General features: G+C 47.6%; 1 protein-coding gene across 1 annotated transcript; it reads left to right on the forward strand.

Moving 5' to 3' along the window:
* Positions 1-3716: 3716 nt before the first annotated feature.
* On the forward strand, positions 3717-13789 carry PRDM14 (PR/SET domain 14; the record flags this gene model as incomplete). The annotated part of the gene is made up of 7 exons (XM_083749544.1): positions 3717-4272; positions 5896-5952; positions 6107-6264; positions 6657-6927; positions 7386-7588; positions 12141-12242; positions 13375-13789. 7 exons carry the CDS (start codon positions 3717-3719, stop codon positions 13603-13605), a joined length of 1578 nt encoding a protein of 525 aa, XP_083605670.1. The 3' UTR covers positions 13606-13789.
* Between the last annotated feature and the right edge of the window lie 3509 nt (positions 13790-17298).

Here is a 17298-nt window from a genome sequence, read left to right on the forward strand (position 1 = left end):
GATTACCGTATTAGTTTATTTTAGGGGGGGGGGGGCACTTTGAAGGTTATCAGATTTATTCCGGCATAAGATATTGTGGACCATTCAGATGCATGAAATGTTTTCCTGTGTTGAAAGTGTAATATGCTTCCAATATGCCTTTGCGGGGAGGGGGTGTAAACGGTACAGTCAGAAGGATACTATGCGGAAAGTACGAACGAGCAAGTGACAGTCACACAAGTAACCTATCTCCTGAAATGTCACATAAACGGAATGCGGCACACTGTACTGTAATTTACAGCAGTTGATCGTTCTTTACGATCGCTGACGCGATTCCCGCTGCTCCCATAAGTCTCCAGATAAGGTTTATTAATCTGTGATTCCGAATTTCAGGATCGCCCACTGATGCCAAAGTTTTGTGCTGCGAACCCCGCGTTTTGTGCGACTCCCCAAACCGAGTAATTAACAAAACAAATCGGAGTCACAAATTAATGTCAAAAATCCAACCTTGTCCCATTGACTCCAAACCAGTGCCGAAGTTTGGTGCCATTTTGTGCCTCAAACCCATCCCCCGCTTTCCCAGCCTCTCCCCCCCCCCCTCAGCTATTGACACTCAAAGATGAGTGGTCCTTGGTTGAGACAATGGTTTGGGTAGAATTGGATGCTAAGGAGCTCCTCATCTTTGAGCGATCTCGGAGGAACGCTCCTTTTCCTTTGGTTTATTTTAACGTTCCCTGGTGAAGGTAGCACTACGGATGTTTTCACAGTACAAGTTGACAAGACCTCCTTTTTTATTTCTCTTTTGAACACTTCATGTAGTAAACGCTGTTGATGTAGGGAGCGTGGAAGAGAGCTGGAAACAAAACTGAGCGCCAGTGCCGGTTGCATCTTGGGCTGAGATGTGATGTGGAGCGAAGGCTCTCCACCTTCCTCCTCCTCCTCCTCCCCTGTAAGCAAGCCGGTCTTTGACCAATAGCTGGTGCCGTCTAAGGAGGCAGGCGAAGGTGGTGGTCGGAGAGAGACTTGCATCTCTCCGCCCGCCTCCTCCCGGCGAGCATCCTTGGAGCACCATCTGCCCGCAAGGCACACGTGGGTCTTCCTTAAGCGGCCGCTTCTGGTAGGCGCAGCGTCGAGGGGCGGCCAGAAGAACCGTCGCGGCCCTGCGAGGAGCACAGAGCAAGTTGAGCAACTCCGGAGTGAGTAGCAGCTGCGGGCAGCAAACTTCCCTTCCTTGCCTGGCTGCCTTCCATCCCAGGAGCCTCTGACGTTGCTTGGGAGCGGGAGGCGTCCAAACACCATAGCTGTCAACGTTTTCCCCCTTTTTAAGGGAAATTCCCTTATTCCGAATAGGATTCCTCGCAAGAAAAGGGGAAAGTTGACAGCTGTGCCAAACACCTGCTAGTGTAGATGCCTCCCAAAGAAAATCGGAGTGACTCCACTTCTAGAGCGAGCGCCAGATCACTTTCGCCAGCAGAATTACTAGGAGAGAAGGGATGCTGCTTTCTGTTTGGGAAGAGTATTCCGACTTTAGCTGCGGGGCGAGGACCGGTCCTTAGTCCGAGGCGTCTCGCCTACCTCCCCCTCGAGCCCGCCGGCCAGCGGGGGCAGATCTGCCCTGCGAGGGCCCGCCTCTGCCCTCGGGAGGTGCTTAAGCGGAGGGGCACTCTCCGAAGGAAGGAGCTCCCGGCCCCCTCAGTTCCTTGCCAGCGATGGAGAGCCAGATCTGACGGGGTAGGACTGGTGCTGGTGTCCTCGCTCCGGGAGAGGAGGTGGTTGGGCTGGCCACGCGAGCCTCCCCGAGGCGACACCGGTCCTGGGTCTCTAGGACAAGAAAGCAGGGAGGTTCTGGGACAACAGCAAGTCCTGCTGCTGAAGTGGGCCAAATCCCAAACGTGGACCACAAGTCCCTTTAAAGATCTCGGTGATCGTTAAGGAGGGAGCATCAAGGAGTCTTCAACCCACCGCTGGTCCCTGGAGTCATTTTTATTTCATTGGCAGAGATAACTTTCCCCGCATGGATTCTGAATAGCATCCCTCGCTTTTTAGTGTCTCTCTTTGGCTTATTCATTCCCAGAAGGGCGCCCCTGCAGTGGAGCTCAATGGGACTTATCTCCCAGAGAAGAAAGGGTGGTCAGGATCGCAGCGCAGGAGGGCCTCCTCTGTGCGCAATCCGACGTCTTTCAGGAGGTGGGGCTGCTGCATCTCTTTTGGGCCCGCTGCAGAAGGGGGCATTGCAGCTGGTCCTGCCCCCCCGAGTGGGGAGCATAGCTGCCAACTTTTCCCTTTTCTTGCGAGGAATCCTTGACAGCTCTGGTGGGGAGCGCCGCCTCTGCGAGAGCTGCTTGCGGAGGCGCTCCTCGAGGTTTGGCGGAAAGGGCACCGTCAGGGCGACGAGACCTGCGGGAGCAGCACCAGGAAGCGCCGCTTCCCTGGGCCAGAGCTTTCCCAAAGTCACAGATCCCTTCCAGTGCAGTCCCTAGGAGTGTTTGCTCGCGAGTAACTCCACCCGAGTTCAAAGGAGCTTATTCTTCCAAGATGCGTTTACAGCCTCATCTTAGGCAGCTTTATTCAGAAATAAGCCTAGCATGATATGGGAAACTAAAAAATGAACGCTGACAGGCATTTCCTGCCCTTACTTATTCTACCCCATGAAAAGCAGCATGGGGAAATTTTTTATTACTTGGGGTTAAATACATCCCCTCCCTCCAATGATTGATTTTGAATGTTTCTGGCTCCCAAGTACTGTAAATGGTGAAGGGCTGGAATTTAGGAAAGAGGTTTAAAGCCATCCTGCAGATGGCAATCATTAAGAGGACGGTGTGGCGGGTCTGTTTTTGTGGAAATGGCGCGATGATGAAAGGTGTCCCGGGATGGATTTCAAGCCCGTTTTTCGCACGAAGGTTAATATTGCTCTCTGGTCCCCTCGGAAGAAAGTCTCCCTAATCCATGGGGATGGGGCTCCCCCCCCCCCAAAGCACCCCACATTCTCATGTAGAATCGGTAGGTTCACGAATCCACTTGGACACCTGAGGAAAGGTTCAGGCTGCGAGCAAGGAGAGTGACAGACCAGAAGCCCGCCAAAAAGCGAAGCTCGAGGGGAGATGGCGGGAAGAAGGTCGCGACCCCGATACACCTGGGAGTAAGGCCCATTGAACTCGGCGAGGCTTCTGAGCAGCCTTTTTGAGAAACCATGCTTAGGATTAAGATATGGTTGTTTGTCTGTATTCTGTCGATAACTGGCGCTCACTTCCTCGGTGCAGGAAGCGTTCCTGGACTTGTCACAGCTGGGGTTCCTGTTGTTTCGTGTCCATTTGCCTCGTATTAGCCCCTCGTGTTCCCTTTGGGTGTTCCCACCACACCCCACAGATGACGACCCTCCGGGAGAGTCCTCCGTGGGTGGGGACTTATGAAAGGGTCTCGGGACAATAGGGCGGAGAGCGTTTCCCTTACGGGGAAGTGATCTGGAGGCCTTATATAAGCCTCTGGGGACGGAAACTGACAGTAGCTGAGGTAACCTCAGCTCAGCTGTGGCTGGGGAAAAGTTGCCCTTCCTTCGTTCCCTCAGCTCTCTGGCCACAATGCACCCCACGACGAGTCTCCATGAGCACCTTTTCCTCCAGCAGGTAGCCCTCTCCCCCTCCCTGCCCTCCCCGAGGCGCGCGCTGCCTCTCACGCCCCCCCTGCCTTATTATTTCTCCCCACAGGTTCCCGCGCTTTCCGCCGCGCCGCGCTCCTCGATGGCCTCCTCCTCCTCCTTCTCCGCCGAGCCTAGCCGAGGCGAAGGCAGCAGCGAGTCTTTGCTGATGCTCCTGAGGGGCTGCCAGCCCGGGCCCGGCGTCGCCTCCCCCTTCGGCCCGGTCCTGCCAGCGCCGCGCTTCCTCGAGGCGCAGCCTTCCTCGTGCCCTTTCCAGACGCCCCTGGGAGCAGGACTGAGCCCCGGTTCGCCTCGCCTGGCGCCCTTCCCCTTCTCGCGCCTGCCCGCCGCCGCCTTCCTGCCTCCTCAGCTGCTGCCGCCGCCGCCGCCGCCGCCCGGTCCTCCTCTGCCTAGGCCCCAGCCGCTGCCGGTGGTCTTCCCGTCGCCCTTGGCTCGGAAGGGCGAGTTGCCTCGCCGGCGAGTCTCCGAGGGAGCGTCGCCCAAGAAGAAGAGCCCCGACCGAGCTCCGGACGCCGAGCAGCGCGCGCCCACCTACCGCTTCACCGCCCAGGAGCTGCACGCCGTCCTCTACGGGGCCGGGCCAGGAGGGAGGCAGCAGAGAGCCATGGCGGGAGCCGGGCACCCTCCTCGCAGCCCGGGTAAGGAAGGCTCCCGCGCGGGGTTTCCCTACAGCCTGGAGGGCGGAGGGCAGGAAGAAGGCGGGCTTGGGGTGAGAGGGTGGCTGCTTCATAGGAAGAAACTTTTCAACAAGGAACGACCAAGTTTGCACAAGAGCTTTTTTTGCGGGGACGTCTCACTGCCCCAACGCGACGCTCCTCGGATAGGAACGTTTCCTCAAATAAAAGGAAAGCGTGGCGTCAAATGAAAATGGCACTTTCCCCCACCCCATTAAATCTGCTCCCAGATTTAAGATCGTTAGGAAACTTTTGCCCCCTGGGTTAAATAACAGGGGCAAAAAGAACCCTTCTAATACTTTGAATTCTGGGTTTTTGGTGTACACACAGAAAGAAAAGGGGCTCGGATTTGCGGGCTGTTTTCATTGGGCAGATGGCAATATCCTAGAAGGACTCTGGTGCAACGGTGGTCAACTTCTGACCAAATTTTGCAAAGAAAAGTACACCCCCCTTTTTTTATAAAAAAAAACCCCCAATGACTGGAATAGGATGGGGGTGGGAGGAGAGAGTGAAGTAGAAGTTCAACCATTAATTGCAGGCAAATTTAAACTGGGTTTTAAAAAATCGGAGCAGTTCTGTGGAAAAACTAGATAATGGCACAGCTGGAGTCAATTTTATCTATTTTATTTTACACCAACAGTTTATTTTGGCCATTATATTGCTTAAACTGATGAAAACTTGTATCTTTCAGTGATTTTTTTAAAAAAGCATTGGGTGAGGAACTGGTGTAATTATTTTATTCCATGTATTGGTTAAATACGTTTTCAAAGCAAAAATGTTTCTGTGGAAGGAGAAACTCTGAATGCTTCTGGAGAGTCTCTCTTGACTCCCTTTTTTGTTACCTTTAATCCACCCCCAAATAAGAGAATCTAAATTTTTCTCAGAAGGGCTCCTCTTGCGAAAGAAGACCCTGATCATGCTGATCATGCTCCAACGCCTTTGCCAGATAAGAGTAAGGAAATCCTGCACTTTAACAGCAGGGCTATGGAATAAATTACCCGCTCACCCCCACTGTAACCATCCATCCCATATGCTTCAGAGAAGTGGTTAAACTGGGCAGTGGCGTAGCGTGGGTTGTCAGCACCCGGGGCAAGGCAAGTAATTTGCGCCCCCTAACCCGTGGATTTGCGCCCCCTAACCCGTGGATTTGCCCTAACCCCAGATGTTGCGCCCGGTGCGGCCGGCCCCCCCCTGCACCCCCCACGCTACGCCACTGAAACTGGGGACAGAGTGGGGACCTTTAGATGTGTCTGTGCCCGCGCACAGTTCTTTCCTAACCTTATCTTGTTGCCACTGAAGGGTGGGGTAGTTTATTTCGGATGTATTACTCCGGTGTAACAGGGTTTAAGTTTTGTAAAGGCACGAATCCTGTGCGTTTCTATTCAAATTCCAATGAGGCAAATATTGATTCCAGCCTATTTTATTGCAGGGTCCGTAGACCCGGTGTAACTGCAACCCTCGCTCTGCTTTCATGGGAATCACCTATTTAATTCGGTGGGATTTACTTCTGAGTAGGCATGATTGGGATTGCGCTGTTACTCCCAGTTGTCTGATTGCAGTACTAGTTCCCCTTTGCTTTCCCGTTAGGCGCAGTGGATGCTCAGCCGCCGCTCCTAGACAGGTCTTCTCTGCAACTTCCCGAAGGTAGCTGCGTTTGTTTGGTTTGGCTTTTGTCAAGTGGGTGGTTGGGGAAGAGGGATCAAGGCTGATCCTTTTGAGTTCTCGTTTTCTTCAACCCAAAGACTAATCCTTCTCCCTTCTTCCTCTCCCTCCCCCGCCCCCGGTTTCCTCTCTGTAGGGCTGACGGTGTTGCAGACCGTCTTCGAGGACTGTCCGCATCTGGGAGTCTTCTGCACCGAGACCATCCCCGTCGGCGTCCGCTTCGGCCCTTTCCAGGGCAAAGTTGTCAACATCAGCGAGATCAAGACTTACGATGACAATTCCCTGATGTGGGAGGTACAATTCGCTAATGTACTGTCGCTTTCTTTTCTCCGGGGGGAGGTGGGGGGGGGCTGGATGCCTCAAACCACGCCTCTGCATAGCTGATCACCGCGCTTACAGTACTTGTGAAACCAGTTTCTCTGGTTCCAAGGGGTCTTACTCAGGTTCCAGCTTTCTAAGGGAGATAGCGCATTGCTAACTCCTAACTGAGCGTGTCCATGAGGATTGCAGTTTAGCTGAACGCCAAACCCCTTTCCTTTCAACGTGAGTGGGGCGAGGGAGCAGGAAGGGGCGTTTAGATTCCCACCCCCCTCCCTGCCAGGCGCGGCGTTGTCTTCCTGGCTTGCTGCTGTCGCTATAAGCCGGGTGAGCAACCGTGTGTAAAGTTTGTGTGTCCATCCCAACAGATTTTTGAGAACGGCCGCTTGAGCCACTTCATCGACGGCAGGGGCTCCTCCGGCAACTGGATGTCCTTAGTGAACTGTGCCCGCTTCCCCGAGGAGCAGAACTTGACGGCCCTGCAGTGCCAGGGGCAGATATTCTACGAGAGCTGCAAAGAGGTCATGCCCGGCCAGGAGCTGTTGGTCTGGTACGGGGATTGCTACTTGCAGTTCTTGGGCATCCCTATCAGCCTGAAGGGAACGGCGGAAGGGAAGCCTGTCCAGGCGCACAGTGAAGGTCAGTTGGCAACCTTCCAGGGCTCCGTAAGAGTCGCGCTCAGAGCTGTTGCAGCCAGGAATCTGTTTGCACATTGGCTCTCTCCCCCCACCCAGTGCCTTAGCCTGGGGGGGTGCAAGGGGGGCCGGCCGCACCGGGCGCAACATCTGGGGGATAGGGTTAGGGGGCGCAAATCCACGGGTTAGGGGGCGCAAATTACTTGCATTGCCCCGGTGCTGACAACCCACGCTACGCCACTGCCAACCACCCCCCAAATACCGCTTGCAAGTTCAAAAGAAGTAAAATGCTTCACTTTATAGTCTGGTTGTCCACTTATAAAACTCCCCGTTCACTGCATTTATTCCTCCTCCTTCTCCCTCTTTCACTTTTTGTGCGCACGCCTGCTTCTGAAACTAGGTGTCTATGAAACAACCAACCACCCCTGACGGTGGCTTTTTCCTTCCCTTTCTCACCCTCAGAGTCTCTGGAGGGCTATAAGTGCGAACGCTGCGGCAAGGTCTTCGCCTACAAATACTACCGCGACAAGCACCTGAAGTACACCCGGTGCGTGGACCAAGGGGACAGGAAATTCCCGTGCCAGCTTTGCAAGCGTTCTTTTGAGAAAAGGGACCGGCTGAGGATCCACGTCCTGCACGTGCACGAGAAGCACAGGCCTCACAAAGTAAGGGATCGCCAACTGGCGGCGCCGCCTTTCTCTTAGAATCTGGAGGGGGAAAGCCCGCCCTGCCTTTTGAAGCAGCAGGAGCAGCAGCAGGAAATAAGTGTTTCAAAGAGTGCAGAGTGCCGCCGCCCCCCCCCCACTTCTCAGGAATGGAAGCAAGCCTGGGGGGATGTGTGCGATGGGGGGGTGGCATTGCTGGCAGGGACATCTCAGGCGGTAGATTCAAGATTGCCAAAGGGAATCGTCCTCAATAAGACGATTCAATTAGCCTTGAATTGTGGGCAAGTTGAACGGTCCGTGTATCTTTCTCCATCTCTCTGTGTGTGTTATGTGACTTGCTTTTGCGTGATTGTGGTTTCATCCAACGGGCACTTTACTCTCCTGTTTTTAATTTTAAAAAGGTCTTTTGGTCGTTTTCATAAAGGGCTCCGTGCGTGTAGCCTTACTTGGGAGTAAGTCCCATGGATAGCAATGGGATTTGACTTCCGAGTAAACATTGGTTTGTATGACATCGGGCTTAAATACGGTGTGTCACAAAGGATGCCCTTGAAAGCCTCTGCAGCTGTTACGTGTTGCATTTGTGTGTGTGAATGCGGAGGAGTCTACTGGACTGTGATAGGTTGCTCTCAGTTGGCACTTGCTGATTTCGTTTAAGCTCCACATAAGTAGGCTGAGGCAGAGACTCAGTGCAGTAGTTATCTATTAAGAGTACGTTTTCTTTGCGGTCTAGTTAGAACAGTGGTTCTCAAAGGGTGTGGCAGGAGAGGGTGGCGGGAGGATTCAAATACAATCAATATTATATGTTGTTATGTGGCTGCATTTTTCCCCCTGGGTGTCCCATCATCATATTATAAAGCAGCTGTGTTCTGAGTTACAAGTCACGCACTGCTAGGAGTTCCTTCTCTCTCCCCCCCCCCCAATATATTTCTTACCGATTGAAAAAAATATCGGTGTGGCACCTGCAAATTTTAGTTCTGAAAGCGTGGCCCAGAGAAAACAGTCTGAGAACCACTGAGTTAGGGAGTGAAGCAAACCATGGTGACACTTCCGGGAAGGGGTCCTGATTGTGCCCCCTCCTCCCTCTCTTGGGAAAAAAACAACGCAGAGAGTTCAAGCTACTCGCCTGCTTCACTGCAGTGAGTGATTGCAGCTCCAGGTAACCACAATTGCAAAACGCACCGCCTCTGCTGATTCTCTGCCCTGAAATCTTTTTTCCTCTTGTTTTGTTGCTGTCCCCCCCCCCTTTTTTTCTTCTTTTAAAACCATGATTACTTGCGGTTTATTGGAGCAAATGTTCGGCCTCAACTCTGGAGCGCGTTTGTCTGAAAGCAGACCCAGTTCATTCAAAGCCAATGAGGTTTGCTTGTGACGGTAGTGATCTTCACACAAAACCCCTAGCAATGAAATCGGGTGGATCGAGTTCCTCAAGGTAATGGTTCTGGATAGTTCACCTGTTGTGAAATTTAGAAGCGTGGTGTTGCATTTAGTTGCAATTGCACTACACTTTTGGAAACAATTACAAAATGAAAAGGGTATGGAACTTTTAAATATAGATAAGTGTGCTTTCTGTCTCTCCTCTCCCCTCCTATACCCAAGGATTCCACTGCACTGAAATGTCCTGTAGCCTCTCCTCCAGTATCTTCAGTTGGCTGGAATAATTAAAGATGAACTAGGCAAAGGGGAATTCCCATAAGTGCCATATATTAAAGAGCAGCTCCTTATTTGAATTGTGTTAGAGCTCCTGGCAGGGGAGGGGAAAGAACTCTCATTTCATAGTGTATAGAACTATAGCCTGAGGCTGCAATCCTATACTTACCTAGGAGTATGTCTGACTAAATTAACTAGGGCTTACTTCTAAGTAGATAGTCTTAGGAATGTGCTCTGAAAAGGTGTCACTTGATTGCTATTCCAGACAACAGCTGAGTTCTATCTTCCATTTAATAATATACATTCACATCATTATTATCCACTTTACCACCCTCACTCTTTAGAGTCTATCAACTTCCTTCGCTCCAACCTCATGGCTTTCAAAATTAACCTTTATATCATTACATTTTGTATGTTTTCCAGTTTTAATCACACTCAGTACAAAATAGCTCAACATGTAAATAAATAAACTTCTCATTACAAGTCTTCAGATAACCCTGTTAGTGATGTTAATTGCTTACAATAATCTTTCAGATATTGAATAAATTCACTCCAGTCCTTTTGGAATACTTGATGGTGCTTGTTTCGGATTTTTCCTGTCAGCTTCGCCAATTCTGCAAAGTCCATCATCTTCATCTGCCACTCTTCTTTCATTGGTACTTCTTGTTGTTTCCATTTTTGAGCTAAAGGAATTTTTGCCACAGTTCTTGCATACATAAACAGTTTTTTTTTAATCTTCTCTTCGTATCTCTTCACTATACCCAATAAAAAGGTTTCTGGTTTTTTAACAAAAGTATTTTAAAATACTTTCTTTAACTTCAATCCAACAGACTTAGGACAGCTTTATAACATTTTAGTTTTTTTCTTGATTTGTGCCACTCTGCCATAAAACCTGCAGAGAACACTCCAGATGTAGAACTTCTCTTGGGTGCTTTGTTCTCCACAAAGGGTGACAGGAATGGGGAGGAGGGAGGAGCTAGCACATTAACTTAGCATCCAACCATGACTTCTGAACTGAGGGCTGTTCACTAACAACCTCATGAACTAGCATTACACCTTCTTCAAGCCCAGCTGGCCATATAAACACAACTTCAACTCAGTTGTCTCATTCCCTATCCTTGAAATCTGATTAAGTGGGAGGAAAAAGTGAGACATCTTCCTTCATTTTCATCCCTTGTTACAGGGACAGAAAGAGGCTCAGCTTGGTAGCAATTAAGTGGTAGCAATTAAGAAGTCCCACACAATAAACAATGTTAAAATAGTTTTGTAAAATATTTGCAAACTACAAGTGCGCCTCCCCTTACATGCATCCCACTCGGAGACCTCATAATAGGTAGATAGATAGATGATAGATAGATAGATAGATATCTTCTCCTTGTTTGGGGCTGCTGCCCAGAAGTTGCTGCCTCAGTGAGGGAAGGTGGCCTTTGATTGACTAGCGGCTTCTCCTCACCTCCATTGTGGGTCCATGAACCCATCCTGGTACCAGTTACGTTGCACGCCCTTCTCTGCCTCTGCCCTCTGTGGCCAGCCACTGCTGCTGCACACACTGGCCCCCCTCAGGTAGGCAGGCTCAGTTCAGGCTAGGCAGCTGCCCCAAATAATGAGTCTCTCCCTCCCTCCCCTTCCTCCCTTCATGCCCTCCTTATTAATTTTTTTAAAAATAATATTTATTGAAATTTCCAGAAAAATACAAAATATAAAAGAAAAAAAGAAGGCCTTACTTTCATTAACATCTTCCCAGGACTTCCCCACCCCACTCCCTCTTGTAATTTTCCATCGTGAAATTAATAACTTTTATCAATAAAAAACAGACCCTTCTCTCGATCTTAGTTGTCAGATCCTTGCTTTAAATCCTCTACAACAGGGGGGAGACGGACTTCCTTTTTGCACCTCCCCCGCTCGTTCCGAATTTAGAAAATTTTCCTTTTAAGTCCAGTTTCCCAATTACTCACGGGTTGTTGTTTTTAGTCCAAATTTTCAATGGAAGAAGTCAGCGCTCTCCGCCAAATGGCATGCGGCTTCGCTCGGCAGGGGAAGCGGAGGACTCATAGCACCACGCCACCCCCCATCCCCCACTCCAAAGCCTTTAAAAAGGCTCCTTCGCGGGTCGGGGGCGCAAACGGTGCCCACCGAGTCACCAGGTCCATGGGCATCTGTGCCCATGGTTTTTGAGGGTCCCCGCGTCGCTGGCGCGGCGGGACCCAGCCCCTGCTGAGCAGGCTCCCTCCGGAGCTCGGAGGGAGTCCGCCATTCGGCGATGGCGCCAACCCGGAAGTCCCATGCCCTCCTTATTAAAGTTAGCTGCTCCCCACTTTACACGATTTCACTTATGTGTGCGAGGGCCCGGAACACCTGTATATGTGTGTGTGTGTGTGTGTGTGTGTGATCAATCTCTGCTTTAACATATCAATGCTTTGAAAATGTGTGAAACTATATAGTAGGCACCGATACTCCAGTATTGGACAAGACTACAGGCTTATGCCAAAGTGGTTTGTGGTGGTGGTGGTGATGGGGAGAATCACACACTCAGGCCTTGTTATCACTGTGCACCCAAGTGCCCACAAATAGATCAGAGCATCTTTAGAGGGGAATCTGCAAATTAGTGTGTAGGATTCAAGCCTACACAGCGAAGGCACGTAGTACAGGCAGAGGCTGTGGCTAGAATAATCATCTTGGCATGATTCATACATATAGGTTGAAACCTTGTATATTTCTACATTCTACATACATTATTTTTTATATAAAAAAGCACATTATCAGTTATGTTTGTCTTGTCTGTATTCCTGTCTAAATCTCTTGTCTTGTATTGCTATTTAAATGTGCATACATGTTGCATGCCAGCAAAAATGTCTGTAACTGTCACTACAGCCACAAAACTGTCCTATGTGTTCTCTCTTTTCAGTGTTCTATATGTGCCAAAAGTTTCTCTCAGTCTTCCAGTCTAAACAAGCACATGAGAGTACACTCTGGAGAAAGGCCCTATAAATGTGTGTATTGCAACAAGGTGAGGACAACCATGCCCTTTGCAGTTCCCTTGAGGTTTTAGTTGCTTGTAGGATGTTATGTTCTCTGGCATGCTCTGTTTAATCTGTTTTGATTCTGAATTTAACGTTGAGCCCCAACTATGTTAGATGTAATGCAGAAGACACACAGCAGGTCTCCCAACATATGCATTTGTTATTACTGCATCTGGGAAGGCATGGAAATACAATGTTTTCTGTTTGCAATGAACTGGAGTCTCAGCTTCCTTAGGTGAATATAAGGCTATCTGAGCCAAGCTTTTATTCCTGGGGTCCCACACCTGAACAGACTGTTATAAAACAGTGGTGTGGTTGATGGAATTTTAGGCTCTGGATTTAACCTTCTTGCAGCCCTCTTCCACTTAGATGATAAACAAAGTGGCAAGGCAGCCCTGCTAGGTTCCTCCCCACTTGGGGGGGGGGTTGGTTTTGCTGAGTGGGACCGTGGATTTCTTCCTCAAAGTCCTCCCTTAATAGCATCACAGACTGCAAAGCAAAATATTACCTTTTGATAGTTGCCGTGACTGACTTGTCAGTTGATTTGTCACATGTGTTGTCTGCCTGCCCTTTAGGGGAGCTTGTGGAAATGCATATGGAGCGAGTCCCCTTTTTATTTCCACTACAATCTTGTGAACTAGACTTGTTTGAGAGATAATGATGACTTGCTCAAGGCTATTTACAGAATGCCATAGCTTGGCTGTGATTTGCACATAGTTTCCCACATCCCTCCTTCACTGGCTGTGAACATGTGAGGCTGGGATTTTATCTGCCATATATAAGACCCAGCAAAAGCCCAATTGGTTCTCCTGCTGTAGAAACAAGCATCGTAACTTAATTACAATTTTGTGAGCATGTGATTCCTTTCATCTTGTTTGTCACTTGTAGCTTTGTATGTGAATGCTGTGTGTGTGTTTGTGTGCAAAAGCTTTTTATGCCACCTGAAATCTAAAATAATCTTGCTTAATTATTAATGTGCCTAGCCCTGTCTTCTTCAGTTTGGGTGTCTATCTGACCTAGGTTTTTTAATTTTATCTCTAGGAACTTGCATCTAACTGTTTCCTTATCCCTTTCTCCTTCCGCTCCACCAACAATTCATTTTGTTCACCATCTCCATAGGCATTCACCGCCTCCAGCATCCTGCGCACCCACATCCGCCAGCATTCAGGAGAGAAGCCTTTTAAATGCAGACATTGTGGCAGAGCATTTGCTTCCCATGCTGCCCATGACAGCCATGTGCGGCGCACACATGGTGCTAAAGACAACTGCAGCACCTGTACTTTGTGTGGCAAGACCTTTTCAGAGGTAGAAGAATTCCGCTTCCATATGAAGTTTCACAAAGGCCATTAGCCAGAAAGCTAACGAATAGGATGCAAACCATTTGGACATCTGTGTGGCATTTTCTGTAATGTGTTGTTTTTAATGTAGCACTACCCACCCAATAGAGATAATGAGAGATACAACTACATACAACTGCTCAGGATGTGATCTTCACCCATTAGTACAGGCGTGAGGAACCTATCCTCATGCTCTGAGGGCCAAAGTGGTGCCACACTATTTTCTGCCCTGCTCAAAACACACATACCAATCACTCCTCCGTTCTCAGCCCCCACCCTTTCAGCTGATTTGTGCAAAACAGCTGAGCAGTGCTAAGTCATTCATTCCCTTAGTGCAAAATTTCTGCTTGTGCAACAGAACTCTCCCCTCTTCCCTTCGCATGCCCCCCAATCTTTTATGGGGGTTCTCCTAATTCTTGAACAAATTGGGGAGGAGGAGAAGGGGAAAGTTCCATTGTGCAAGCATAAATCATTGAGTAAATGGAATGAGGGCTTTAGACAACACTCTTAGCATTGCAGTGGGGATGAAAACCAGCCATTCCTTGACTGATCCCACCGTAATCAGCTCAGGAAGCAGCAGTTTTCAACCCCATCACAGTGTGTTAGGAAGGGAGGTTTTTCAACACACTTGCACACCCTTCCCAACACATTGCAATGGGAGATGGCCCATCAGTTGATTGGATCTTATAAGATGTGGTGGTGTGAAAATGACCTTCCACTCCCTTTGGCTAAGGGGTGGGGAGAACTTTCTTTTTCCCTGCACTGTGAAAGGTGGAAATGAAAACCAGGTTCTCCTGATCACCTGAGGAGAGTGCCTGGTTTCAGGGGAGTGCTAGGGCAAAAAACTACTGAGATGGAGATTACCCAGAAGAATCCAGAAAATTTGATCCTGAGATGCCAAAGACATTTTAGTAACCACCGATGCCAAATTAAAACACAATGTTTAATTATGGCAAATATTTCTGCACTTCCAATACATTGTATTTGCTGTCAATTTTTAAAAAAGAGAATGTATGTAATTTTCGCTGGCTCATTTCTATGTTTTTGTGCTGCTAGAATTTGAAAGGTTTGTGAATGTGTTACTAGGGGTATTGGGTTGTATTCAGTGGTGTTGCTCAGTGGATGTTAAGCCTTCTGTCAGCGGAACAGGGAAGGAAGCAGTTTTCAGCAATTTCCCCTGCTCTCTGCACACACCCCAAATCTTCACTGGAGCAAATGGGGTGGTGGCATAGGGAGGGAGAATTGCTAAAATCACTTCCAACCCTGTTCTATTCTTATTACAGTTACCCACAAAAAGGCTAGTTGTGGTGTTACTAGCTGCCAGCCATTCACTCATCTGTTAACTTGCTGCCCCTTACCTATCTGCTTGGACACTTGTTGGCTCTATGTCAAGGATGATCTCCTTTGGGCTCTAAGCTATTGCCCACCTCCCTTCCTGTCCAGTATGCCAGCCCATTTGTCACATAGCGCATTCACCTGCTCATTGCTGGAGAACAGAGTGGCAACACATCAGCAGGTATATTTCTTTTCAAAATTACACTATTGAATTTTTGAAAATGTGCCCAATTTTCTTTAACAAATCTCAAAATTCATCCCGTGCTTAATACTGAGGCAACACCTTGAAACAATGGCTTATTGGCACTCTTGAAGTGGGGAAGGAAATACAAAGTTTATAGAGTATTGTGCAAACATAATCTACAGCAAATTGTACTTTTTATAGGCTTTGCGCATAAGTATAAGAAATATGGGCCAGAATGTTTGTGATTATGGCTTGAGAGTTGCCTTACTCTTTAAATATGGTGTGACTGTGTGTTGCTGTTGGAAGTTCATTGTAATTTTACATTTGGGTATACAAATGTTAGTGACTTGCACTGATCTATTTATTATTGCTGCTCAAAATGATGTCTGTCTTGTTTTGGTGGGTAAAATGAAATCCTGTAAGCATAAAATATACATAAAAATTCTTTACATGAATGTTAAGATTTGTGGAGTACATGGAAGATTGAATGGCTAGAGTTGTGTTTTAGCTTTGTTTCTTGACTTTTGCATGTTTGTCTATGTTTCGTAATATTTGAACAGATGTGATGTAAGCTGTGGAATTAAGAACCTTGGGGACCTCAGATGTAATGATCTGCTGTATGTGGTGCAGCCCTTGGAAAAGATTTTGAATTTTGATACTGTAGTTAGTTCAGAGCACAGTTGCTGGGCTGCTGATTGGAACCTGGCATTGGGGCTCGTAGCTTGCTAGTGCTTAAATGTTTCCAACTGAGCTCAATTTGTACTTTCCTTTCAACTTTCCCTACATGGTTTGGGTTAAGCTGAAGATAGTTCTGGATCATCTGATAGATCTTGAAGTGTTTTTCAGTAGATCTGCAAGGATTTCTGACTCCCAATTTGTTTGAACATTGGCACCACTAACAAAATAACCTGCCCCACCTGAATTAGACTGCCAAATAAAGAGAGCTATGCAGAAATAATATGAAGGCGATGAATAAAGTTCAGTTCTGCTACTGAAAAAAAATGCCTAGGCTCAGAATGTACTCAGAGGCATCTTCCCCCTCTTTTTTACTTATAAGGTTTAGTCTGGCTCTTGCTAGTAAATTTTGGGGTTCTACTAAAAAACAAAGTAGTTCCAACAAACCTGAAGTCTGCCCACTCCTAGTTTAGGACCTATGTACTACTTGTTCTGTCTGCTTTCCAACCAGTCTGCGTGATTACTGAATTTATCTTGAGCGTCCCCACATTCTGGCATATAGCCCACCTGTTCAATGTTTTGTTCTGACACTATTCTGTTCTACTTTTTGTGTGTTGCTTCTGTTCTAATTTTTATGTTTGATTTGTGTTTTTTACTTGTGAAATGTCCTGAATGCTTGATGTAGAAGAGTGGGATAAAAATAAATTTTATTTAAAAACTAATTAGCTACCTAGTCTTTTATTTGCTATCAATAGGCCCAGAGTCATGACGTACATTTTCCCTAGAACCAGACTGCAGAAATAACTTGAAACCCCTCAAACACATTGACCAATTATGCATCATGAACAATTAAGACATTAGTTCAGGACTGAAACAAGTACCCTGGACAGCTCCATGGACCGATCAGGCAGAAGCTTTGTAGAAGCAAGTTTTAATTGTTCCTGGCAAGAAGAGACAGCTCTCTAGGTATTCTTCAGTGTGAGAAGTCTCTTCAGTTAAAGAGGCCTCTTCCAACAATGTTTTTGATTTAAGCAGAATTTAAAATAGAAGAATGTGTGTTCTCTGTTGAAATGAGGAGACTGGGAAGAAAGAAATGACAATCGTAATCAACTCCCCATGTATAAACTTTAATTATTGTTTGTACAAGATAGATGTGTGTTGCATGCATTCTTACTGCTTTTGCTTTAAACTGGCTTGATCTCTAAGAGTCACTTTAAATTACAATTTTAAAAAAACTTTCAGTTAGAGATTAAGCCAGTTTAAAGCCAAAACAAACAGTAAATTCTAAGGGTCACTGTAAATTACAATTTTAAGAATTTACTATTAGGAAATACTTCTTGTTCTATTGGAGACAGAATATTCATAACAGGAAAAAGGGTAACTTATGGTAAGCCGATTCCTCTAGTATTTTCCTCAAAGGATTGGGATTCTTCTTTGAATTTAACAGCTTATAGCTAAATTTATCACTAGGTAATGCAGAAGCACCTGAAGTACCGGTAATCTGTTTGTCCT

Source organism: Podarcis gaigeae, assembly GCF_964106915.1.
Source record: "Podarcis gaigeae genome assembly, chromosome: 7".
Classification (NCBI taxonomy): domain Eukaryota; kingdom Metazoa; phylum Chordata; class Lepidosauria; order Squamata; family Lacertidae; genus Podarcis; species Podarcis gaigeae.